Genomic DNA, 27,559 nt, shown 5'->3' on the forward strand with positions numbered 1-27,559 from the left:
TGGCCATTGTTCCTGATATGGTAATAATTTTAGCTAACTGTGTCGAATTGGTCATATGTTTTGGATCATTATCATAATATATGGCTCCAGTGAGGAGCCATTAGATATATATTATTTCAGATGCCATGCACTCCAACAGAGCCTGTGGAAGAAAAAAAGGCCCACACATTACAGATCCTCCACCATGCTTAACAGTGAGCGTCAGTTGCTTTTCCATATATTCATTCTTTCTGTCATACCAAAGCCACCGGGAGTATTGTTTTTCCAAGAAATTCATCTGGTCCAGTTAGAATTTAGCAAACACTACACATTTCCATTTGTGATGGTGGAACAACCAAAGCCTGTTTTTCGCCTTACTGTAGATAGTGTCTAATAGTTGTTATGGAGATTTAGTGACCTCAAGATGCCACTACCTTTCCATCCTGTTCACTGTGTGTGGTGGTAAGATAAATATTGGTCCTTGTCCAGACTAGTGGCCAGCAGCTCTAGGAAATAGGCCTTTGTGTCAGGTCATATTCATACCCCAGGCAAACAGAAGATCATAGATTAATAGTTAGAGTTTACTTGAAGCCAGAGGACTTAAAAACTTTAAAAAAATTGAAGTGTAAATAACAAATTGATTCAGTTTCATTTATTTTGAAAGAACTGTTGGGGTTGCCAACAATTGCTACACCTGTGATTTACCCAAAAAAAAAAAAAAAACTCTTAACTTCTTATTTCCCCAACTGAAATATACTCAAATTTTTCTAAAACTGTCACTGTGAGATATTGCTATCACAGTAAAAGACTCAATGTGTTTATTTGGCTTTCTGCCCATAGAGAGCCAATAAATGTGACCCACCCACTGTAAAAGGCCCGGATGAGCTGTTGAATCTCCCTGTGACTGCCCGCTTACTTCTTCCATCTGCTGATCAATAGACATGTGCTATCAGCGTCTGTCAGCTGTACTTTTCTTTCTTTGTTTCGTCAAAGCCATACGAGTGATAATTTGTTCCATTCTCGCCAGCTAACTTCACACCGCCTTCTTCTGCATTTCAAGTCTAATCTGTGGGGTTCAACTACAAAATATCTTTGAACATAGAGGGTAATTACGTCGCTGGTTTGATTGCAGTTAATAGCTCGAGCTGTCAGACGAGTAGTCACACAGCAGTGACACAGTTACAATTTGACCACAGCAAGACTGCATTGAGCCACATAATTATCTCCAGTGTTTTCTCGCAGGACTATGTGGTATCCATTTACGCATTTTAATGCACAGATGTGTAGTGAAAGGCTGTTAATACCAATTATTGTAATTTGGACATACTTTTTTTCTGCACCTACTTTAAATGGAGGTGTTTATTGTCGCTCTTGAACTTTCAAAAGCAACAACAGCTCTTGCAGAGATAAAAAAAAAGAAAATGGTAATTTCCGGATTAGGCATTGTCATGTTTGAGATTCCCTGGGTGTGATAACCTTAACAGAAAAAAAACAACAACAAATGGTTATTGTATCATGGTATTTTGTGTAATATACTCTATTTGCATGTGTAGAAATGGTAAAAATCAGATTTTTTAGTACACATTTTCCTTTCCAATTTTGTTCCAGTTTGGAGCTCGCGATAGTTATGTTCATTTAGATGTCAGAGGACATCAGCAAAGCTGTTGTCTGCAGTTTTAAAAACCGACACCCTATATATATAAAAGCATGATGTGGTAAGCCAGTGAGCCTGTAATTTTAGCACAGTGGTGAATGACCTCTTCTGACAAAAAGTGTAATTCGATAAAATGTTGAATGTCTCTTTCTTGTAAGTGCAAGAAAAGTGCATAATCCTTTTTCAGCAAGCTGACCAGCAGTGCATGGCAGTGCCAATATGCTCTATACAGCCAAATAAAACTCCACTTACTCTGGCACTTTCTGTGGTTTTCATTTATGGGACATGAAACTGAGAAATGAAAAATTGTCAAGCATTCTTTTTAAAAAACCTCTGTAAACGTTGAAATCAGTAACCACTGCATTCTTATTCCCAACTTCTTTTTTGCCTTAAGACCACCCAGTGTGAATTTTTCAAAGAAAAAAAACCTTTAATTTTTTATGAATAAACATTTTGTCCGAGCTCTCATTGCTTCTTTTGTTAGCCAAATTTTAGTAATGACTGGTCCAGTTTCTTTTGCATTTTGTGTTTGTTTTTTTCTAAATTGCTTCTGTATCCTAGGTCTACGTTTCAAAAAAATATTGTTTGACATTTTAGAACTGATGAAGGCTGGAGTGACTTGTACCACCCTACTCAGTTTCAAGCCCTCCCCTCCCTTAGTTCCCCTTTCACTGTAGCTTTGTGGTTCATCATTCTATGCCAATTGCTTCTCTCTTAAAAGACTAGTTGTAAACTGTGCATTGCTGTTATTCCATGTGTTTCAAAAGAACACATGGAATAACAGCAATGCACAGTTTACATGTCTTTCAAAGAACACATGGAATAACAGCAATGCACAACTGTAAACTGTGCATTGCTGTTATTCCATGTGTTCTTTGATAGCTTTCCATCAATAATGTCACAATAAGACAACAGGGAGTTACAGAATCCTGAAAATAATCCTACCTAAAGTTGCTCATTGCTAAACGTATTATTCAGTCTTCCAGTCTGGTATTTTGTCCTCTAATTCCTGGTTGTTTGGCATACAATAGCAATGACAAAGTAATACAGTGGTTAAATGGTATCAAGGTCTGACATACTGCATGATGTCACGTACCGGCTTGCTGTGCAGAAAGTGTGGAAGCATGAAGAGATATGATAATGTGTTTTATAGAACTGAGCTCAAAGGCTGGTGGGAAAGACAATACTTGATCGCAGCTGGAAAGCACATGCAGCAGAATGTGACTGTAGTCCTGAGATGTGGTGAGCATTCCAACCCTTGTATGTATGTGGAACATGAAGCCTGGCTCGCATTGGAAAGAACGGGTTGTGGTCGTGGTTTAGGAAATGGTTCAGCCTGGGTCTCAGAGTTCTGCCGAGAACCGCTGGATTTCAGAAATGCTTATGATCCAAACACACATTAAAAGCAGGGGAACTGTGACAAAGACCAGAATCCAAATGTTATCCTGAAACTTGTGGTGTTCCCATGCTGTTGCTGTTAATTCTTGTATTTATTTACAGTTTTTTCACTGTTGGTTTTTACACTGTATTAGTAGATGTGAATAGTCCACACCACCATTACAACACATGGGTTTACGGTGAAGAAAATAGTTTTTTCAGGACTTTTTTCACCATAAAGTGACCTATAACCTGTTCAACTCAACTTCCAACAGAAATCTGGTAACTTTTACAGGAAAATTTAAAAAGGAAAAACTAATACAACGTGGTTGCTTAAGTGTGCACAACCATAAACTAATACTCTGTTGGAACAGCATTTGATTATATTACAGCACTCAGTCTTTTTGGCTATCATCATGGCATGGGTTGCCTTGGCAATATTTGCCCACTCTTCTTTGGAAAAGTGCTCCTAATAGACTTAGACTGTGAGGGCATCTCCTGTGCACATCACTCTTTAGATCACCACACAAATTTTTAATTAGAGGACTTGGACCGGGCCATTTCAAGGCTAGCCTGGTGAAGCCATTATTTTATTGATTTGGGTCTATGATTTGGGTCATTATTGTGCCAAAAGATGAAGCTGATCTGCAGTTTCTAGCAGATGCCTGAAGGATTAGTACCACCATTAAATGTTATCAGGAACTGTTCATAATTCCCTCCACTTTGACTGAACCCATATTATAGGCTGAACCTGCGTACCTGACTATTTTACGCAGGTTCTATTGGGATCAATTCTCCGAAAGCACAGTACATCATTTCTATGTGGAGGACAGTCAGATGTGTATGCCACTAAAAAAGGAAAATAGTTACTCTGTGTACCAACTGAAATACATTGCAGAAATTAAGTCATGGATGTCAATACATTTCTTGTACCTGAATAAGAAGACTGAGGTCATGTTGTTTGGGGCCAGAGATGTCTTTAGGGTAAGTTTTGACCTGAGTCTTTAAAATTAGTATCTGACACTAGTTGTTACAGACCCGGATGCAAGACTGGACAATGATCTCAACTTTGATGCTTAGATTATATCAGTGGCCAGGGCCAGCTTTTTTCAACTGAGACATCCGGCCAAAGTTAAACCATTCCCGTTTCAGCATCATTTTGAGATTTTTATCCATGCTTTTAAAGCAACCTGTTTTCCTGACTGATACCTTTTGACAATCCTTATGCTTTGGGAGCTCTCTGGACCATAGACTTTGCAATTATTAAAACTTTTTTCTCTCTAGAAAAGTTATTTTTTTCCTTATTGGGTCATACAGGGTACATTAAAGGTGGAAAACGTTCTGAAATTGTCGATGACTGATCTTGGTCTAATTAATTTACAGCACAAAACCATGCAGTTAAACAGGAGTGTGTAGACATTTTATATCCACTGTACGTTCTTTGATTCAGTCTGCTCTTTGGAGTTAGGGTTACAGAGAATTCATTGCATAATGATGCCAAAAAAAATCTTTTGGTTACTGCAGAGCAAATGTCACTGTTACGCTTATTAAAATGTACATGCATTACCAATGTGAAAAAAAATTTACATAACAAGATAAGATAACATGTTCAGGGAGGAAAAGTATGGGTAGCATATCTAACATTATCAGCTTAAGCAAAGACCCACATTTATTCCTCCAGTGGTGACATCAGGATACTAATCCATGCCTAAATGATGTGACTTCAGGGCAAAATTCCTAATCGTGTTTATTTGTGCTTAACTATTTGTAGCCATGCACACAATTTTAACAATTTTTACCTGAAACAGTCTTATGAACAAACATGTCGAACAAACACACGAGCTAAATTGCAGAAATGCGCAGTGTTTTCTGAGCCCCCTGATGATCATGACTCAGAGACATACTAAGTGTGCTTGTTAATTGATAGCAGACAGGGGCTTGAGCCCACTGCCCACTCCAGCTGGAGTGTGAATTCCCTCTCCTGTATGTTAATGGATCTGCTGTATGAATGCCCTGTGCCATGCTGGAGAAAAATAACTCTTTCCTCTGCATGTCTTTTTCTATTGAGCTACAGTTATGGATGCACTTTGATGAAAGCCATTCCTGCGTTTTTTCCCTACACATTCATATATATGTATGATATGCACAACATTTATTAATTCAAAGAAATCTTGAGGCTATACCCCAGAGCTGAAAAAAATATTTAATCAAATATTGATTGTTTAGTCTCTTCTATGGTTTCAATAAAGCACTGGTCATGCTGCAGTGCTTTTCAGTATGCTTATACCGGAGCTATTTATCCAGAATTGCTTCCACAGTCCGTTCTGAATGTCTGTGAGATATCAGCTGGCCTTTCTGGAAAAAAGAAAAAAAAAAAACTAGTAAAGGTTGATGTGGGTCAGACACAAAAAAACAATATTCTGTGCTCTCACTGAGTATTTCTAAAGGTCACATTGCAAGCTGTGTACAGATTTACACTCATTTTTAGCAGTTTTCACTGAGAAGATTTCAGCATGAATTGCCTGTTTCTGTCCTCACATATACAGACAATAATTGATCATCCAGTTTCAGCTGAATAGTTGTTTGATTTTTTGAAATCTTAATGTTTTTTTATGTATCCAACACAAGTGCCTGGCATAATCATAGGGAAATATCCAGTGTTTGTACGCTATCCAAGACTTATCTTTACTTGTGGACAATGGAACAGATGGTGTGAGAGAGGGATTTGTCATGCATGATTGTCCAGGGCCAGACTCTTTCTCAGCACTTTTTGGCAGGACTTTACATGCATTTCATGCCATATTTACTGAGTGCTTAGCGGAGGTATAGGGTACTGCTGTGGTTCTGGCTCAGACCAGCCAGCCCCCGTTCCTCCACATGTATTTTTATGGATAATCCTCTCCGCTTTATTATCCAGCGCTAATTCATTTAAGATGTTTGTAGTTCTTACTTGTGAAAACAGGATGTTAAAAATAGCATTTATAATGACTAATGCAGTCAAAGCGACAACTATCACAATCACCCATGATTAAGGGTGTTGCAACTGGCACCTTTCCTTCCTGAAGAAATTATTTTTCAAGCATTTTCAGAAATAATGTGTCTTGCAAAAGTGTTCATACACTTTCTATGTGGCAACCCTGACTTTATCCATGGTGTGTTCCATGGTCTTCACGATGCTGTTTGTTCAATAATGTTTAAAAGGGACTTCTGAAAGGAAGTGGTTGAATGGGCTGAAGACAAATCTGCAATGAAATTTCTGCAAATATTTATTTGTAAAATTTCCATGTTTATGTTTTCTTCTACTTAAGAACTATGCACTACTTTGTTTTGGTCTAACACTTAAAATATCAACAAAAAAAAATGCATTATAGTTTGTGGTTATAAGATGTCAAAATGTGAAAAAGCTTATTTGGTATGAATACCTTTGCAAGTAACTAAGTTGACCTTAACCTGCCAATGATTTTCAGCCAGCATTCTAAGGGAAAACAATGTTTATTTAGTAATATATTTAACAGCACTTTTGCAATGATTTTAAGAAAAACACAAAATGTATTTTGTAGATTATCAACTGTTTTCCCCTAAACAAAAATAGTTGATCAGCAAGAGGGATCTTCCTATTTCCAAAATTCCATCTTGTATAAAGGAGAAAACCAGCAATCAGAATAGAGGTGACGTTATAACTGTTGTAATTCGTTGTGCATAACAGGCTCCACTGTAGACACAGCTGAAGCACAATGGAGAGGAACGAAGTGGGGCTTGACAGCGCTTTTCATTTAAATGCTAAAATTAAGTCAACTATATTTTTCTCCAACAACATGTTTAGCTTAAGGAGTACTTTTTTACAACATTTTTGATTGGTAAAGATCTGAATTTACATTGGTAATGCACTGTGCCTCCACGGACTGCACCTTTACCTGCGCATATTGCAGGTGTGTTATTCTGAAGTTCTCTCACCTGTGTCCAAAGCATACGTGGACATGGCCTCCTTGTCACCCTGTGCTAATAAAGAAATATCCACAGGGGGTTTGTTGCCTGCAGCAGCGTCTCCCCGCTACTTTAATATCCTGAGTGCTGTAATCTGCTCTCCACAGCTGACCCTCCATGCGCCACTCTCACTGCTAACTCCTCCTCCTCAACTCCCTTGAAAATCCTCTACATCATATTTATGTAACCCCACCCGTTAACTCCTGCTGCCAACAGGATTCGGCCTGTCTGGAGCCATAATACATCAATGCAATGTGCGCCTGTGGCCCCCTTTTTATTTATTGATCTGCCCCTTGCTATTAAGACATCCTGCAGATGCTCCTGTTTGAAGGCCCAGGGAAACTTTTGCATTATTGGAAAAGGACCAGCGCACATCAATGTGTGTGCCGACTCCATTCAACGGCCGTGATGCTTTGTTGACTAATTGTCTCATCTATGTAAGTGCTCCCTAGTGTTTTGGCTTGGGATCCTTCTGATAAAGTGGGTTATTATCTGGCTGCTATTGCTCTCACACCACACTGACGTTTAATGTCTTAATCTCACATCACCTGGTCCAGTTTCTGGCTTTTCCATCGGCGTTTCAGTCCGCGACACACACACACAACTGTAGGAATTAAAGTCATTCATTTACCAGGTGGGGGAATATCCCTCCCTTTCACTCATACCCAGATCTTTGTTTACTGACATTTGCTCGCTCTCGGGTATCAGCTGGTGATGTCATCTCTCCATTTGGTCAGGTAACGTCAGCTTTATTTATTTTGTGTCGTAGAACCGAAACTATGGTGGCCTTGTTTAGTTAAGCTGCAGGGCGATGGAGGAGGGTTCAGAGCCCACTGATGCTGTGTTTACACATGATATGACCCATCTCTCCCTCTTTCTCTCTCTCTGTCTCTGTAGGGCAAAAGCCTTATTTTTTGCCCTACTCTATTTGTCATTGCCAAATTCAAAGACAACTAAAATGCTAAACTGCTCTGAGGATATTTTCTATTAGGTTAGCATAACAAAAACATTAATTACATGAAGTTCAAAGGGACTAGGATTTATAGGTATAAAACCACGTCAAGGCACCAGATCCCACAGCCTTAAAATGCCAACAATTCTTGTTAAAGTGAGCTCCATCCCATGCATCTGACTGTGTCTGATGAAATAAGTCTAAGCTCTTGTGTCCTAGATATGAAGGTGTATGCCTTAAGCTTTACATCATGTATTATTTTGAAAAACGGAAGTAGGTCTTTAGCTGCTCTGTTGTTGACAGTCAGCCAGGCAGGACTTGATTGCCAAAATATTATAGAAACCTCAATGACTGGTATATACCAGCCAGTAATTTTTTGTAAGCCATCAATTATTTCACACACTCTTTTTTTGTTGTTGTATTTGCCTTGTGTACAAAATCCCAAACAAAAGTGACTATCAAACTAAATTTGTTTGTTGAAAAATTGCATTTAGTCTTTGAAACTGTTAAAGAAATATAGCAATATACTTTACGTGTATAGTTAAACAAAATGATGAGCAACCTCCTGCTGACAGAGGAAAGGCTGTTTATTGGAGTCATATGACCACATTTCTTTACAGTCAACATGAATAGATAATGAAGTACTTATTACTTGTCATCTGTCATCAAAACTGGTACAAATAACCCAAAAAAGGTATCGGATCAAAACTGCAATAGTACAGATTGGATGAAATGGCAGCACCCATGCCAGCATTGCCAACTGGTTGCTCTTGAAAAAAGTGGCTTATAGATTGATCACCTTTTCTTAAAACATGCCAATTCATAAATGTACCCATATTTGGTCAGTAGAGCATGCCCCTTGCCCACTTTGACTGGCTAATTGTTAGTCGCTAGCCATGCTAAAGTAATCCGTTTCCAAACTTCCTATTGGTTCTAAACCTAAATGCAATGAATTGTTTTTTATTACCCTAGAGTGAATTTGATAATATCCCATGTAGAATCTAAACTACTTAGCCTGATCAAACCTGAACTGGCGTATTCTATATTGAACAAAAATGTATGCATTCTTTATTATTTTTGAATAACACAGCAACACAAGGAAGCATGTTCAAATTGTGGCATTCAGAACAGCTCAGTATTGAACAAGCCCAAAATATCTTCAAACTATTCAAACCTGCAGTGACCTATTCTATGCCAATTAGAGATTCTTTAAAACATAGTTTGTTTTTAGTGAAAGTTACGCTATTTATAAAATCTCCTCAAAATTGAGTTTTAGTAAAATATCCCTAAGTCTTGTCTCACATCTTTTCTTGTGAACCTGATATTATGTACCATCCATCTCATTACTCTGATTTACCTTTGATTTACTGGTATATACCAGATATATTAAATTCAGAAAGGCAAATGACAGGTTCCCAAAAAGGCCATAATGAACTCCACTTCGTCAGCTCGATTTGGTTCTCAGGAACAGAACAGTAGGGGTATTGAGTGGAGGTGTTTCATTCAAGGATGAATCATTATCTTGCTGATCTAAGATGAAAAGCTCTCTTGCAGGCAAACTAATGCAATCTCCCTGACATTTCAAACACCTGAACACTGGCTCCTGGGGCAAAATGTGTGCGGACCTGTGCTCTGAACCTTGTGTTGCTTTAGAAATAGCAGATGCTGTGACATTGGGTGGAAATTGCTGTCAACCTGAAAGTTGTAATTTTATAGTTCCCATGTGGAAAAGAAAAAAAAAAAAATACAGAACTACTGTTCAATAGCACTCCATTATTAAATTTCTCTCACCCACTCAAACAAGGCCATTGCCATCAATTCAAATGAAATTCACAGCCGCTGTTCATGGAGCCATTCCAGATTGAGAAGTTGCCTAACGCAATATATATTCCAGATAATCATTAATGTTTACAGCGCAGCAGATGTTACATTGTCCGCAATGAGTGGGCATGTTATACAAAAGAGCATTTCAAATTTGAACCAGATAGTGGGAAATTAGGAGCAGGTCTACTAACCATCTGTTCCAGTGAGGTTTTGCTTGCTGCTGCATTTGAATGTTTGCTCATGGAGACAGAGGGTAAAGAGAGCTGCTTTGGCAGGTACACAGTTATTTACCCAAATAGGCTGGGCTCAAGCACCATCTAATAGTGACTGAGTGTAGATTAAAACAAATTCCCTGGCACATAATGCTGCATTTAAAAAAACTGAACAGCCACAGTCATTGAAAGTAGGATACGGCATCTCCTGTGGGGCAAATTAAAGCCTGAACTTTAATTAAATAACCTTCAGCTACACCAAAGAGTAATTCACTGGGTGAAGTATTATGAAAATCGTTTTTTTGATTGCTGGATAACTAAGCACAATGCCACAGGATGAGCTCTAAATTACTGAAAAACACAATAACAAAAGATTCAAAAGGTTCCATCAGGGTTATAAACAAGGGACTAATGAGAGGTTTTGTGTATGAGACAGTGGATTTGGACCCCCACCACACCTGCCCCCATAAGCACCCCATGTGTGGTCATGAAAAGGGGGAACAGTGGCCTGTGCTATTGCTGTGGGAACTGTGACTACATTAAACAGTCATTATCCCCAGAGGCTCAGGCCACGTTTTATCTTTCAACACCCAACTTAAGTAACAATGAAGTAACCAAAGCATGAGAGATCATGATGAGGGGGATTATGCCTTAAAGTTGCACTTGGCATGATGTTTTTCTCGAATGTGGAAGATTAGGACACAGAAACTCTTCCTGGTATCAGGAAGTGGCAGCTTAGTGCTCCATCCACTGAAAAGTGAAACACCGTTTCATCTCCGCCCCCAGAAGCTAAAAAGACATTGAGGCCTAAACAGAATGCGGTTTATTGCCATGACATTACGCATTCTCGAGGTTTTGAAGTTACCAAACTTCAAACACTGATGCCTCACTGCCTTTCAGTGTGCCAACATGTGTGGGGTGGCTTTAAAAAGAAGACATTGATGAGAGTTTCTTGTTTAATATTTCCCTTCTTCATGTTGCAGCTCTTTGAAGTGAATAATAGGGAAGTTTATCTGACTTTTGCACAAATTTGACCTTGGATTATTATTGCTAAAAGAGGCCAATAAGTGAGATTTGAAAAATGTTTGTTGTTGCCCAGTTCTCCTGGGAAAACAGGTTTTGGGTATTTCCTTAAAAATACCAGGACAAAATCTCAAAAACCTGCTGTTTCTGGACTGAAATCAAACCATGGACAAAGGGCTCTAAACAATAGATAAATAGAACAAAAACACTAAAACATTCATTAACTTTACAGAAACATCACAATAACATTCCATTATTTTTCATTATAGAAGTTTACCTTACTGAAAGCTTTTTCTCAGGTGGAGTCTTTCCCCTCTTCAGCATGCTGCAAACTTTACAGCTTTTTGGATTTTAGCTTGCACTGTGTCCTTCTCTTCTAAAGTTTCTGTGCGCCACTGTCTACGAGAGTTTCAAATGCAGAGACATATTGTTGTGTTGGTTGATTTAGTGCATACAGTATATTGAAACGTTTGTGTTTAATCCTGGCCTGGATCAATTTATTTATATGAAATATACAAGATTATTACTCCTAAATAAGTCCCAAGAACTCTGAATGACCTCTTTCTTGTGGCTATATAACCACTGTTTAGATGAGAAATGACTTTTACTCATCAGTTTCCCTGGCTGGCAGGTCGAACACTTGCATGTTTAGAATGTAACCGTCTATGAAAAATGGCCCCATTTCATACTTCAGAAGGCTGGAGATGAAAGACCAAAACTGTACAAAAATGGCAAGGAATCGAAACGATCATGGTTCTGTAGTGTCATCTTGGCAGAGTTAATGTTCAGACTGTTAATACTGTTTGCAGGAATGGCAGCAGAAGAGGAAGCTATTTTAGTGTATTTTTAATGCAGTAAAAGGTGCAGTTAATTTCCCATGTTTGCAATTTCGTACCTTTGCAGTTTTGATTTTTGCACAAATGACTTTTAGGGAATTAAATGTTTTGCACTGACAGTGCATGTTTTTTCATTTTTTGAAAGTGCTTTAACAACCAACAATTTAAAGTACTTTTCTTTATTTTACTCATAGTGAAGCATATTGAAATGTGATTATATGGCTCTAATAAATAATATATACCATCAGGAGATGGTTCAGAATTATTTTTGTTGGTTCAGGAGGTGTAATTAGTCACATTTCTAATGGGTAGCTAGCCCAAACAGGAAGCATTATGAAAAAATAATCTGATAAACTTGGGTGCTTGGATATAAAATGGTTTGCTTATGGATATGAAATGGAATAAGGGACAAAAGGGAAACATGTGTTTAGGAAATGGTATTCCAAATTGCAGAAGTCAAGAAATGACCCGGATTCCACAAAAAACAACAACAAAACATGTTAAAATGAATATTTGCATGACCGTCAATAAATGTGAAGCAGACAGCATTCAAAACAGTACTGTTGATGATTTTAGACACCCAGGTAAAAATTTATACTGTAATACAACCCACCCTTACTGTGTTACATATCAGTTGTTATATGAGTTGCTAAATTGCTTTTGGTTTGTGGGAAATAAACTTTCTCATATTTTGGTTTTCAATATAGTTTTATGCTGTTATGATTGCTAATAACATAGGCAGCAACATCTGTGATAAATGAGTTTTGTGTGTTTGTTTTTACAGCAGTAGAAACAAAAAGCAGATATGAAATGTTAATGTGATTGCTCTTTCATTTTGATTTGTTACAGAAAGAAATCCATGTTTTATTGTTATTCATTTTTCTTTTCCCGGCAGTGTCATAAAATATCTGAACGTGGCTAATTTCAGTACAATCGGGCTTTTACGGTTTTTGTGATCGGGACTCCTTCCAGTGAGAGCTGCCTTGCCGCTCTGTATTTTCCTGGACGTTGTCCACATGCCGTAAGAAAGCTTAAAGCTGTTAGGTCCCAAAGTGCCATATGCAAACAACACAAAGCACATGCTTTTCCTCTCTGCCTGACAAGCCAGGCTTTATTACAGTTTAACGTTTTGTGCACAGCCATGTGCTGAGGTCTTCAGAGTCTGTTGCTATCAGTGCATGGCCAGACGGTACAACAGCTGTTTTAATGGTGCCCCCCTAAGTCAGCTCACCTCATCTGAATCAAGTCTCTTTTTCACATTCTGCCATCTTGGGCATACTTTTACCTTTGTTTGTTTGTCCTGTTGCTTTTCTGTTCAGAAATAGGTCTCCTTTCTCTCTATTTTTCTCTCTCTCTGTGCTTGGCAACTCTTTGGGCAGCGTCTTGCCTCAGGTGTATCAGAGCATGACTGTCCCCCCAGTCACCCTCTTGTCAGTGCAAGAACAAAGCTCCAGCACCACAAATGATAATGCCATCCAGGCTTAGACCCACAGCGCACCTACAAATCTCCCTAAAGCTCCACCTTTCTCTTTGTTCCTTCTCCCTTTCTGCAGTTTTGCATCTGTGGTACTTTGCCTATCTCCCTCTTGGTGTGCTCCACCTCCCTTTCTGCACCACTGGTTCCTACAAGCCTCCTGAAATCTATCACATTAATACCTCTTGCCTTGCTTGTATGTGCTCCTTTATGGGGTTGTAATGGCATGGTGCAGTCTGTTTTTATAGTTTTACTAAGTTCTTGGCCTTGGTTTTCAGAGGAGGGTCTCAAGGGGCATCCCTAGTCTTTGACTAAGAGGTTCTGGCTGTGTGGCTGGTGGTAATTATTCGTTTGGTTTTCATTTGTATGACCTAATATTTATTTAGTGTGATGGACAGTTCTGTAAAAACTGTAAATCCAAATTTGCACATTTAAAGATTTCTTCTGTTTTTATTTTTATTTTTTGTTTCAGATCATCAAAAATATTTTAATTGAGACAAACAAACCCTAAATTAATACAAAAGTTGAATACAAAACAAACTAGGCCCTATTTGAAAAAGCGATTACCCTCTTGTTAAATCATGAATTTTGTGTGAATAACCACATTTTTTCAAACCACACACAGGCACGATTACTGCAATACCAGTAGAATCACAAACTCAGAAAAATAAAAGATGTCAAATCATGCCCAAATTAAACGGAGTTTAATAAGAAACAAAGCCAATAACATCAGTCTGGCAAGGGTTACAGAGCCATTTCTAAGACTTTGGGAGTCCAGCAAACCACAGCGAACAATTATCTATAAATAGAGAAAACGTGGAACAGCGCTGAACCTTCCCAGGAGTTGCCTGACAACCAAAATTTCTCCAAGAATGCATCATCAAATCATCCAGGTCTACAATAAAATCCAAAATAACTTCTAAAGTACCCACTAACCTCACATATGCCAAAGAACCATACTGATAAGACTTGAGAAAATATTCTGTGGACTACATTTTTTTGAAAGGTGTGTGTCCCGCTCTTAAATATATTTCATCAGCTTATCTCTCCCTTATATTACTTTCATCTTAAACATGCAAGTCTGTCAAAAACTGAAGAAATCTGTAAAAAACATTTTTTCAGTTTTTCACAGCACTGTAAGATGCAGCCATCAGATCCAGGAAGGAAGTGCAGAACAGGTTCTGTCTGCCGTTATTGTTTTAGCAGCGAAGCGGTTTAGATAAGACCAGGCACATATTTATGGGTTTTTACAGTCCCCCTGTGTCCACAGCTCCCCTGCTGCGCTCCAACTTAAGATTAAATTTTAACTAGTGTCGTCCAAAGGAAAATTGTGTTTGCGCTTCGGAAAATATCAGACTATAGTTGCCACAACTGGTAATCTATGCCATGATCAAATGGGAGTAAAGGGTTGCCCTGGGCTGTTCGAGGACACAGGTGGTTCTGAAGGTACTCATGACAAGGTTGCCAGTCCTTTCTGTCAAACTGTATTAGTGAATCAATCTGTCATCAGAAGCCCTTTTCTGATGTGTTCAGACGGAAATGAAAGATGATGTGTGCTCAGCAACATCAAAAGGTTGTCAGTTTGTTTTATATGATTTGAAGTCAGCTGCAAAGGCAGGATTTGACTGAAAGCATATAACAATACATTGAAATTGCCTCTCTCTCATAATGTGCTGCTTTCCAGCACAAGCAAATTACCATGCGGGTTATACACCCACTGTGAAAGGTGGTAAAAAAAAAACAACTATGTTTATCTTAATAGTTTTCCACCCAGAGTCTGCATCATTTCCTCTCCTTCGTTCCTGTCTTGTGGCCCTCTGTCCTTTGGCTGACTACCTGAGGTTTTTACAAGTTAAAATCTTAACATAACAACTGCTGCCTCTGCTTGAGATAGTTTGACGCTGCACGCACAAATCGATCCCTCTCCGCTATGCTTTATATTCCTGTCAGATTGATAAAATACTGTTTTAAAGAAATGAATCTCTTTTATATACATTTTAAATGCCCCCTGTGGAAACAGAAGGTAGCGATTATCCTGCACCGTGGTGCCATTACTCGCTGTTAAAGAGCAGCTCTGTTTGTGACGTGTGTTCGGGCCTCGGCTCTTTCACTAGAGACATATTTTCTTTCAGTTCACAACTCGTGGCTTTATGAGGCCAGGCTGATTAACTGAGAAAATTCCAGCCTTTCTTCCTGTGGGTCCTTGTCTATCCATAGGAGATAATTATAGCTGTGGATGGTTGTAAATACGAGCTCAGCGAGGGGCTGTCGGATGAGGAAATGGGACATCACCAGAGCTCACCTGGAAAGGGATGTAAATCAGAGCCTGGGAAAACAAAGATGTGTTGAAGGCAACAAGAGGCAAAGGCCCTGCAATGGTACATCTGTTCTGATTTCATTCACTGTAGAGTCCAGGTAAATAATTATTTAGAATATAAACAGCAGAGGAATTCATTTGAATTGGGTTTAAAATAGTAGAGCATTTTTCAGACAAAGGTAAAGTCTTTAAATAGCTTCTTATGCATTCTTAATGGAAGAAATCTGAGATATCCAGCTCCCAGTTATAATAAAAAGGAAAGGAAAAATATCTCAATTTTAAGAGTCTGCTACTGAATCATTGTCATCTTTACACACACACAGTAAGCTTATTTTATTTCTAGACCAAACCTGTTGGACATAAAGAACAGTTTAAGATGTTACCTTCAAGTCCCCTTAAGCTTTCAAAAGCATGTGCTGTGAAATTATACATCACACTGTTGGATTTCTGTGATATGTTTTAGTGCTGTTTTAAGATACACCTCCTTAAGTAAATAACTGCTCCAGCAGCACTTTTTAACATATCTCATATTGCAGTGTATGCATTTTAATTTCCTGCAGATTTATCTGAACATGTTAAAAAAGTTTGTAGCATCAGCATTGTAACTTAAGAGACGCCATATAAACTGCACATCGTGCTGCTGCCATGACATTTTCATAAATACAATGCAAATGTCACAGCAATAACCAGATAATGCTACTCAATTTCATACCACACTCCGTCTGCACTGATAGCGGGTTACTAATCTCGGCATGCTAAATACTTGAAGATTCTGGCAGAGGAGGGGAGCTAGACCTGTTTCCTTATTATTTAGCTAGTAATATTATAATAACCACTTAGGTGCACTTAGAGACTTTGAATAAGGCATTATAGTTTAAAGTTTTTAAGATGATCCGGCAGTGTTTAAGTATGGAACAAGATAGAAAGGAGATGGTGACATTAAGGCTAAAAGAAACGTACTCTGTCGTCACGTAGAATCACACTGTACATTCCAAAACCTTCATCCCAACACAAGTGCAATTCAATGCAGAGGCATATCATATGTAATAAACATGTGCTTTTTTCTTCACGCCTAGACGCAACTAAAACATGTTTTTATAAATGCCAACATATGCACAAACATAAAATAAAACAGCCTAAGAGCAGCTTCAAGAAAGTTCGGTTTAACATTTGTTGAATATACACAACTCCCCGACACATTTTATGATCTGGTTAAAGAAAGTCTTAAATGTGTCTGTTTCTTTCTTTAACTATCTTCTTAGTTTTCTAAAAGGGAAGTTTGGAGATCATTATCCTCACTCTGCTTGTTGGTAAAACAAACCATTCTTGTTTGTCATATTTTCAGTTACTTTAAACGTTAGATATGGGCAGGTTTAGTTGGGTAATTATGTTCTTGTATTTCCTGACTTATGAAGATCAAACAACACCTTCCTTATTTGAAAGGAATGTTTTGATGTCTTAAATTATTTTAACTGTTTTCACATTTTTAAACCAGTTGTCCCAACACATGTAGAGGGCACTGCATGCAATAAATTCTGGAAAACAAATGAGGTTAATCATCCATCCTCACTAACTGATTGTTTTTTGCTTTTTGCTACTAACTTACCCACAGGCATACATAGAAAGGAAGAGGTGTGTGATTGCTGAGTTTATATTATAGCTAATGCGTGCCTTCTCATTGTTTTGCACGGACTCCACATTGTGTCTTTTAATAGGAACCCCAGGCAATCATTGAGGTATTTGTGTGTAAAAAGTAATTAAAATTACAATGGCCTAACCCGGTGTAATCCCGGGACGGAATGGAGGGGAGCGTGACACTCGATGACTTGGCTTCAACTCTCTGCCCTTGTACTTGTTCATTAGCGATGCATTGGTTCTTGCTCGACCCGCCCATCTCATCAGAAACAGGAGCTTCAAAGACAAAGACGAGGCTGTATGGATGTGCCCATTGTGATAATAGCATGTTCCCAACTTTTTACACTGAGTTTTAGGGAATAGATATATCTAGCACAGAGGAGTGTGTGGTTGAATCCATGGCCTGGACTGTGAGTGTGCATGTAGTACCTAGAAGGTTGAATTCACTCTTTGACCTTTAGTGCATGTACTTGCTATTGACTGAAGAACTTGGCCTTGGACTCTTGTTAATCGTAATCAGTTTTTTCCCTCTCTCTCTCTTTTCCTCTCTTTGTATAGCTGGAAATGGCCAGAGTGTACAGATGGACTCCAGTAAGTCTGGCTTTGTGGGCTCACAAGTGGAGCTGCGCTGCATCTTCATCAATAGCAACCCCCCGGTAAAGATCTCCCAGGTCACCTGGCAGAAGCTGGTTAATGCCACCAAGCAGAACGTCGCCATCGCCAACCCAGCCCTGGGCGTGTCCGTCCTGCCCCCTTTCAAGGAGCGCGTGGGCTTCAAGCAGGCGGCGGTTCGCCACCGCCCCCCATCACTGGAGGATACCACCATCGTATTCTCCAACCTGCAGCTGTCCGACGAGGCGGCCTACATCTGCGAGTACACCACGTTTCCAGCGGGCAACAGGGAGAACATGGTCAACCTCACAGTGTTTGGTGAGGAAACTAATTGGTTTCATTTGAGTTAAATCTGTTTTTGTTTCCTTTTCAATTTTAGTTGGTTATTTAGTTTGTACAACGCCTAAACTATGATTAATTTCTGTATAAACAGTGGGAGAAGGTAAAATGGTTCTAAATGTAGTATTTTGTGGTCAAAGATAAATTCTCTCTTGAAGTAAGAAGGTCGATGGTACTCATCATTTTTTTGCTCAAGGTAATCAGTTCAGAGACATCAATAACACTCATATCAGAAGGCAAATCCAAGGTAGCCATTCATTCTATTTGCCTCATCCGAACTCAGTTCAGAGGGTTCATACTTGGTTGTGTTGTAGTCTCATCGCTGGAGTTGACTAATTGCAAATCTGTTTGCTTCATTTAATTGCACATTCTTTTAATTTGCACAGAGTTCAGTGCTCTTATCCAATGTTAATCTCTCAAAATTAGACAAGAAAATCATAAAAAAAGCCCACATCCTTAAATTTGATGAAATGATTTTGGAAATAGGAAATGCATTCAAATCCAGCCAGACTACTACAAGCTTTGACAAGTTGTTGAACAAAAGTAGATTTACCAGAACATATTGTGCAACTGTTACTCTGAATCAGATATGTTCTAAGCCAGAAAATAGAAACAGGTTAAACATCTTTACATCAGTTAAGCGGTTATTTCTTCAAACAGCTTTTTGTTTATCTGACGGCCCCCATAGGTGATGTAAAACCTGCCACCCAAATTACCTTTCTGTTTGACTTAAGACGGAAACTAAACACATTTTTCTGAGTAAATACAGTTTGAAACAAACGTCCTCCAGCTAAAGGGAAAATCCAAGTCTTCTCCTTATTGTTTCTTTGCAGCAAGTTCTTTCCTAAAGTAAGTCTGATTATATTTCATAGTATCTCAAGCAAGATGGTTTTCCACTGTTTTGCCCAGCTTATGGAAAACGAGGTCTCACAAAAGTATTCCCACCCGTTTAACTTTTTCACATTTTGTCACATCACCAGCTACCAGCTTCAGTGGTTTTTAATTGGAAATCATTTGTCAGACCAACACAAGGTAGCACATAAGTGTAAAGAAAAAGATATGTGGTTTTTATTTCTTTCAAATAAAAATACAAATAGATATCGGCAACCAACTGCCTTCTGAAGTCAACTAATTAGTTAATAGAGGCTATAATTTAATCTCACTTTAAATACTGCTGTATTATGAAGGCCTGAAAGGTTTGTTAGAGAACTTGGTCAACAAACAGCATTATGAAGATGGACGAACACACCAGACAGATAAAGATGTGGAAATGTTGAAAGCAGCGTTAGGTTAAAAAGCAATATCCAAGCTTTGGACTTTTCACAGATCACTGTTCAATCTGTCATCTAAAAATCCTACTAAGACACAGCTGTCCACCTAAAAAGCTTTAGAGAAGAGGAACATGGTAACTCTGGAGGAGTTGCAGAAATCAACAGCCCATGTGGGAAAATCTGTCAACAAGACAACATGCACTTCAGAACTTTTCTTTTTGTGAAACAGCTGATAGAGGAGAGTGCCAGTATCCTGCTGTGGTGATGCCTTCCTTCAGCAGGGTCAAGGAAGCTGGTCAGAGTTAATGACATGTTGGATGAAGCTAAATTTTGGGCAGTTCTGTAAAAAACAAGCTTGTGCTATGGGGCTGAACACAAATGCATGGCACCTCTTTCAGTTTTAATTTTTCAAAATTAATCCTTTTCCTTCTACTTTACAACTGTGAACTACTTTGTGTTTGTTTATCCCATCAAATCTCAAGAAAATAAATTTTTTTGGTTGTAGCATGACAAAATGTGGGAAAGTTTAAAGGATGTGAAAACCTTCACAAGGCATTGTAAATGTTTTGTTTACAGTGAAGGCCAATGCAGGTGAACCAAATTCCCAACCACTATGACGCATGGCCTTCACTGCCATGCAGGAGATACTGTACATGTTGTGAAAATCCCACTCCTTATGTGATGATGGACACGTTAACACTGAAACCAGATTATAAAACAGGAAGCCACAGCAGATAGCAGTCAATAAAAATGAAAGGTGAGACAAAAATCAATAAGGCCATTCTAGAGTGTGTAATTTGGTTCAAACTGTCTCATCCAGCAGGAAAAAAGCAGCGCCTCCGATGTAGTTTATCTTAAAAAGAGGCAGTTTTGAAAAGGTTGATGCTAACTCCGATTAGAGAGTTAATTAGTAATTAAGTGCTGGTGTGCTTTCTTTTGAATTCCAGTAAAAAGAAAAAACACTTGACTTGAGTACTTGCCTGAGTACTACTTGTCAGCTCTGACTTCACATTTTTATGCCACTGAGCCTCCCAGGACGTTTTAGGCAGCAACATCTCCATGAACGTCAGGAATCTGCATGTAGATAACTAACCATCAGTGTTCAAAGGGGCCTCGCCGTTGCTCCTTTTCAGTTATGCATTCGCTTAAACTCAAGCCTGCCTTTTGATATACTCAAAGTAGATTGCTAATTGGCAACCCACAAAGGACTGAAATTGGATGACTGTGCATTTGGGTAAGCAAATGCAGCTTTGACAACTCCTTCCCTTCTGAGGAGCAAAAAAGTCTGCATTTAACACCATTTTCATCCCAGCCTGTAAGTTTATTCTACTTCATATACTCCATTGTAGATGGAGTAGTTGCTCTTCTTCCTCACTGAGATTTCCTAATAAAGATTCATTGATCAGAGTCCCATTTCCAACTTACAAGTTTTGGTCTGCTAATGCTGATTTTGCTTATTGTAATTTAAAAACTATAATTACCAGTATTTACATAGTTTTTTTCTAGTATTCCTGCCATTAAAGTTTATTAATTATTTATATTGGAAGCATAGGCAATGTCACCCTCTGTGTTTTGAAGAGGTCACTGTAATTCAGGGTTTTCCTATTTTGAGAGAAAGACTAAATAATTTAATAAATCTGAAAGTGATAAGCACAATTATCACAATTTGCATGATTAGCATAGTTAGCGTGAACAATACTAAACCAGAGTCTAGGCGTGTGTTCCTGAGAGCATATAGACTTTTAACTTTTCAGGAAGATTGTTTTTTAAAAGGTAAAAATAACATTTTCAAATGGATGAAAGGCTAACAGCTAGTCAGTCGATAGACTTCCTTATTATTGTGTTAAATCTACCTTGGAAGAAACCCGCTGTGTAGGTCCACCTCATCAGTCTGGCAAGATCAGTTAAGATCAGTCATCATTCAATTCGTACCTTTTAAAATGATGGTAATGTTATTTGTTTTCCTCCAACAGCTCGGCCAATGACGCGAATGACCCTGACAACCCCGACGATCGTGGCCAGGGGTCAAAAGCGCAAGATGACCGTTGCCACTTGCGTTTCAGCCAACGGGAAGCCCCCAAGTGTGATCAAGTGGGACACGAGGTTGAAGGGGGAAGCCACCTACCAGGAGACCCGCAACCAAAATGGCACGGTGACGGTTCGGAGCAACTATGTTGTGATCCCGAGCCGTGAGACCCATAAACAGAAGCTCACATGTATTGTGATGTACCGGAGTGAGCGGATCACCGACAGCGTGGTTCTCAATGTGCAGTGTAAGGAACCAATTATTGTAAAAGTTTGATGTTCTCTTCCAACCAAAAGTTTAGTTTTTCTAGAAGTGATTGCAGCCATTGAAGCGTCTAGTAAACCAGCTGAAATTGTTAATTTTTCAAGTCAACAATAGTGCATTAAACATTTATGAAGACAAGAATTGATGCTGAAACAAAAGGCTTGTTATTAGTCTGGTGCTGACAGAATCCAGAACGTTTCTGCTTTTGTGATTGGAAGATTTCATTGTTTTAGCAAACTTGACACAATAGTTTACAGTTCTTAATCACCAGATGCTTAGCTATATTGGATAAAAAGATGCATGACATTTTTTTATTCATTAATTAAACTGAGCACTTCCGGTTTTTGGTCAGTTACGATTAACAAAATATTTTCTGTGTGCTAAATGCCAGAATATATATTAATATCTTCAAGGTCAAAAGCTTATATACATAGTGATTACATTGCCTTTAAGCATAAGTGATGCAATGGTTTTGTATGCTTCTGATTAATTTATATATGGTTCACATCATTTTAGTTAATTGGAATGGGCTAAAATTCCAGCAAACTAGTGTGAAAAGCTTGTGGAAAGATGTTTGACCCAAGTCATACATTTTAAAAGGCAATGCCAGCAGAAACTATAGATATGCACTATATGAAGACAAAATGAAGAAAGCAAATAGAAACATTTTTAGGGTACCCTAACTGACCTAAAACATGAAAGATTTCGTCTGATTTAATGTCAGACAGTATCTAAACATTTGGTTTAACCATAAATCAGAGAGGGGTCATGTTTTATATCAACTTTTCCTCTGAAGTCTTGTTGGACTTTAGCAAAAATTTCACTTTAAAACTATGTTTTATTATGATGTTCTTGAGGGGTTAAACTTACATCAGTGTGCCTTCCTTGCAGATGAACCCGAGGTGATGATCGAAGGGTTTGATGGAAACTGGTACCTGAACCGTCAGAATGTTCAGCTGACCTGCAGGGCCGATGCCAACCCCCCTGTGACAATTTACCAGTGGAAACTGTGAGTCTGACTTAAATCTGTCACAGAAGCCCTTAAAGGCTCAGAAAACAAGATGTAGCTTGGCTGCGTTCTGTTTCTCTCACCTCAGACTTGTGGGGAAAACAAAACCTTGTTGTCGAAGTGTTGCTGAGGCACAGGAGGGTCATTTCACAGAGTAGGAATGCTGAATGATAGCACACGTTCCCGACATTTTTATACAGACGAAACCAATCAGCCAAGACAAAATCAGCAGCCTCACGTTTTGTTGTAAAACATGGAATCAAGATAAAACCCAAGGCAGAGCACAATGGGCCTATTACAGCAGCAACACACACCCCGTGTCTACCTGACGGTCACAGATACCGAGAGATAAATGCAAACGGTGCACACTTGGTGCTTTGCGTTTGCTGTTTTGCTTTGAAGTCTTTGGGCCAGCATGCAGGTAGTGAGGTGAGAAAGCGTTATTGTTAGCGCTGTTGTATTCCCAGCAGGGCATGGCGGCAGCGGCTCATCCCGACACGCCGAGGGGACCACTGAAGCTGAGAAGTTGTAGATTAAACCATCATACCGACTGAGATCAGTATTTCTGATTCGGTGATGATCACAGAGAATGCGAAAGGGGGAAGAGATACAGACATGAGAGAAATTCTTAGTAACCACTCAGAGCAATGGCCTGAGATTCTAAAACTGATAAGTAGTAAATATAATACATAAGGTATGTAAACAACGGAAGTTGCAATATTTAGATATACTCACCATAGGCATGAATGCCATGTTGATTTGGGAACTTTAATTATGCATTTGAGCAGTTCTTTTCAGTCTGAAATAACAATACAACAAACATATTTGGTAATAATAAAATGAATAATGAATGAATAAATGTCATTTAGCTAATTGCTGAGAAAAAAAACACTTTTGGAGCAATTAACAAGATTAACTGGCAAAATTCTGGCGTGACATTTGACTGCTTTCTCCATCCTCAAAACAAGCTGTGATTCAAGTATGTTATCATTGTCTGTTAGAACACCCAACTGTGTTTAAGTTTGACCCATCTGACCCCAACTGTTGCTTTTAGAAGAAGAAAAGTTGGTTAGAATGATCAGGCTCAACCAAGGAGCCACCAAGGCAGAAGCTTGTCATAAACTGGAAGATGCTGGAACAAAAGTGTAATTGTTCACTGGGAAGCAAATTTAAAATCAGTATGGGGTGCTGAGAAGGTGCTGATAAAAAAGTCAAAATGAGGCTTTCAAGCTTAAGAGCACTCTACCAATTGTCAAGCATGGTGGTGGCAGCATCATGATTAGGATCTGTTTCACTGCCAATGCTAGTGTTGCACTGTTAAAAAAAATGGATAAAATGCTAAAGAATTTTATGTTTTATTGTGTTTTGAACACACCACTCTTTAAAAAAATAACTAAAGCTTTTACCTGAATAAATAAATGATATTACAAGTTTTTCAACTTAATCTTTTATCTATGATTTATGAAAGTGGACACAATTAGTTGTTGCAACAGGTTATTATTATCCCAAACATGCACAAGATTCAGTTTATGGATGTGGCGTAAAAGCTCGGTCTGTGCCAGGAAACCAACTGATTTAAATCAGCTCTTCCCAATTCTGCCAAGAACACTGGCCAGATCTCCTGCCAGAATTATGCCTAAAACTTATGGATGGCTATAAAAACCATGCCATTTCTCTGCAAACCGCTAAATGATATTTTTGCAAATAACAGTGGGGGTGTTTGTATATATTTGAGCCTGTATGTATATTTTTTAATCTGTGTTTTCAGGAAAATTTACAATAAATTCAAACTTGTTCACCTAATAAATTATTTTATAAGTCACTGAAGTTGTTTCTCCATCCTGCAAAAATAATGGTTTAAATGCATCATTGAAAGTCCAAAATTAATTATAACCATGCCCATGATGAGTGAATGTACGTTCGTCTTTCTGCCGTTGTTGGTACCGAAGTCTTTCCTGTAGTTTGTGTTAAGCAACCTAATTAATGCTTAACAGCAAACATCAAAAAATTTATTTTAAAATAAATGGATCAACATTTTGGACATTATATGTCTAAAATGTTGCAATGTTTCCTTTCATTGCTTCATGAAGGTGAGTTTGGGAGGAACTTTCCTGGATCGGAGGTGAGACGCTTGTAGCTTCATTGTATCTGCTCCTCGAACAATAATGATATTTTTACAAGACGTTCAGATATCTTTTCCACTTTCCTCCCTCGCACTTCATATATCCCTGTGAGGAGGAATCCCGATGTACACACAAAATGAAAAAGCAAGCTGATATATTTTCTTTATTTATCTGAAGCAAGAGGAGACAGGAAGGGAGGAGGAGGAGGGTGAAGAGATGTGATATAGAAGGACGAGGGCACAGTGCTGACAGATCGGAGAGGACGGCCATGGCCGCACTGAAAATGAGAAGCCAAATCCGTTGTGAAGGTTCCCCCTGGGCTCCACTGTGGAGGTCAGCACAAGGCTGTGATGGAACGATGTTGCAGGACAGCATCATAAACACGTCCAAGAGAAGGTGTAGCCTTTTCTAATTACAGCTCTTTTTTTTTTTTTTACCAAAACTCATGTTTCAGCCAGACGTCCAGCTCTATCTTTGAGTTGTGGGTTTCTTTATATACTGCCCCATACAGTCCTTGCATCTAATTCACAAAAGGGTTACCGGGCAGAGAGCCTCATTCTGTTTGAACATTATTGTTTGTTTTTAAAATGTTTTGTTTTTAGGGCATCCTTTAGTTTTCTAAGTGGGCACAAGATGAGAAAACGGTGCCCAAGAGTTCTGTGTTATCACAACTGAAAAACTTGCATGATAAGATTTCAGACTATAATTTTCTTTTTTTAACCTTTCATTAAAAAGCTATTTTCCAGCAGACAAGAAAGCCCCATCGCATCCTTGAAGGCATTTTCAGTTTCTCAAAGACAAAGCTCTGCATAAATCAAGAAATCTGTATTTTGTTATTAATGCATTTCACAGTGTGATTACTTCAAACTCGGCTCTAATTAACTGGCTTGCTTATCTCTGTTCTGAAAATGAGATTCTATTAGTCATGTTGATTAAAGGCAACAATAAGACAACTGTTTAATGTCTTTAGTCGCCAGTAGTTGTGGTTGAAGTTCACAGAGACTTAATGGCCTTTTAAAGAGATATCCAAGTCCTGGTTTGTTTGAAAAAGTGTTGCCAGTTCTGCTGTCATGACGGCTTTGTTTAGGCAGTTGTAAGTCAATGGTTCTTGAGACTTTGATGACCCACCAGTTCATCATTCCAGGGTTCTTTTCTACCCAGTTGTTCTCTTCTTAAAATCAGTGTAAACCTATTTAACTTCAGACATGGGCCAGTTACTGATATTGCAGATTCAAAACCAAAGAGATTTTTTTATCATACAGTTCCCATGAAAGCCCTTTTAACCTCCAAGGGGTTAGCGACTGACACTGCAGAGAAAGTAATGGAGGGACTAGATGTTTCTCTGGCTGTTTGATTCATAGGATTGTCCAATGCTCCCACTCCTCCACCTGTTTCTGAGTACCTCCAGTGTTTTATTTCTTTCTTGTTTACTAAAATGACAGATTAAGTTGTTTGGAAACAATTCTGGTCACAAAAATGATAGTTAGGCCTGAGCAGGAAAACTGCAAGGGCCTATTGTAATCGTAGGAATTCTTATAAATATGCAATAACTTTCCCAAAAAAACACCAAATCACACCAAAGTTGGCATGAAGGTTCCCGACGATCCTATGGGGTCATATGCTGACATCATCAAAGCCACGCCCCCTGAGAACAGGAAGTCACTTTTTTCACATGGAAAGGTGCCTCTCTGACCCTCTTGATCCAATCCACTTGAAAGTGTGTCAGAAGACAGATAACTAGTGGGTCTAACTTCGTTTGAACCACAGTGCCTTTTCATAAAAGGGCGTGGCCGTGGTGGCGCGGTGAAGTTGGACATCACGCCATGGCCATAGGTTTGGCTTTAATTTCCACATACATCATCTGATCTGCACCAAATTCAATGTGATTGATCCTTGTCCAGTCCCCAACAGAGATCTGATGACATATTTGGTGGGTGTGGCCTAATTCGTCCACAGCGCCCCCTAGAAAAAAAGAAAACAAATCAGCCCCGAGCCATGCTTTCACCGAGAAATCTGACATTCAGTACACATATGTAACTTCTCAGGACCTACAAAAAAGTATCTTGGAGCATTGGTCCAAACCCCACAGGAAGTTGGCCATCTTGGATTGAAGTTGCCATTTTGACCCTGTTTTGGGCGTTTCTAGCCTGCATATCTGAGCCAACTCCTCCTACAACTTTTGACTTACAGTCTTGAAAATCACTCAGTTTACTCTTAAGGGATTGGGGATCAAAAGTTATCAAAAGCTTCTTGATACATGAAAGCGTGTGGGCGTGGCCAAGCCTCAAAATATTACTTCTCGCCATAAAACACAAAATTGATATAGCTCCTACAAGGAAAGTCACAGAGACCTGAAACCTTCTGGGATTGATCTGCCTCTAGGCTTGAACAATATTCACTGATCAGATGCTGACATCATCGAAGCCCCGCCCCCTTAGAACAAGAAGTGTCCCGTTTTCCTTTAGACAGTCAGTGTTTGATGTTCTTCACCTTATCAATGTTAAACTGTCCCAAGTAACACATAACATGATGGTCATAGACAGTTGCCAGTACTTAATGCTTTAGCTGGAGGGTGTGGCTATGATGGCGTGGCGAATTCTGATGTCACGCCACGGCCATACGTTTGGCTCTAAATTACACATGGATGG

General features: G+C 38.8%; 1 protein-coding gene and 1 long non-coding RNA gene across 7 annotated transcripts in view; one reads left to right on the forward strand and one right to left on the reverse strand.

Moving 5' to 3' along the window:
• nectin1b (nectin cell adhesion molecule 1b) overlaps nucleotides 1–27,559 on the forward strand; it is a 275,781-nt gene that overhangs the window by 60,759 nt on the left and 187,463 nt on the right. For all 6 annotated transcript variants that reach the window (XM_047392149.1, XM_047392148.1, XM_047392146.1 and 3 more), the window contains exons 2-4: nucleotides 17,826–18,197; nucleotides 21,463–21,762; nucleotides 22,671–22,788. In XM_047392149.1, coding sequence (XP_047248105.1) covers nucleotides 17,826–18,197; nucleotides 21,463–21,762; nucleotides 22,671–22,788 — 790 coding nt within the window. The remainder of the gene's footprint in view (nucleotides 1–17,825; nucleotides 18,198–21,462; nucleotides 21,763–22,670; nucleotides 22,789–27,559) is intronic.
• LOC124884307 lies at nucleotides 4,742–7,071 on the reverse strand. The gene is made up of 2 exons (XR_007042415.1): nucleotides 6,965–7,071; nucleotides 4,742–5,365 (listed from the first exon to the last, which is right to left on the reverse strand). It is a non-coding gene; the product is annotated as an uncharacterized LOC124884307 (long non-coding RNA).

This window comes from Girardinichthys multiradiatus, chromosome 18 (genome assembly GCF_021462225.1).
Source record: "Girardinichthys multiradiatus isolate DD_20200921_A chromosome 18, DD_fGirMul_XY1, whole genome shotgun sequence".
NCBI classification, from domain to species: domain Eukaryota; kingdom Metazoa; phylum Chordata; class Actinopteri; order Cyprinodontiformes; family Goodeidae; genus Girardinichthys; species Girardinichthys multiradiatus.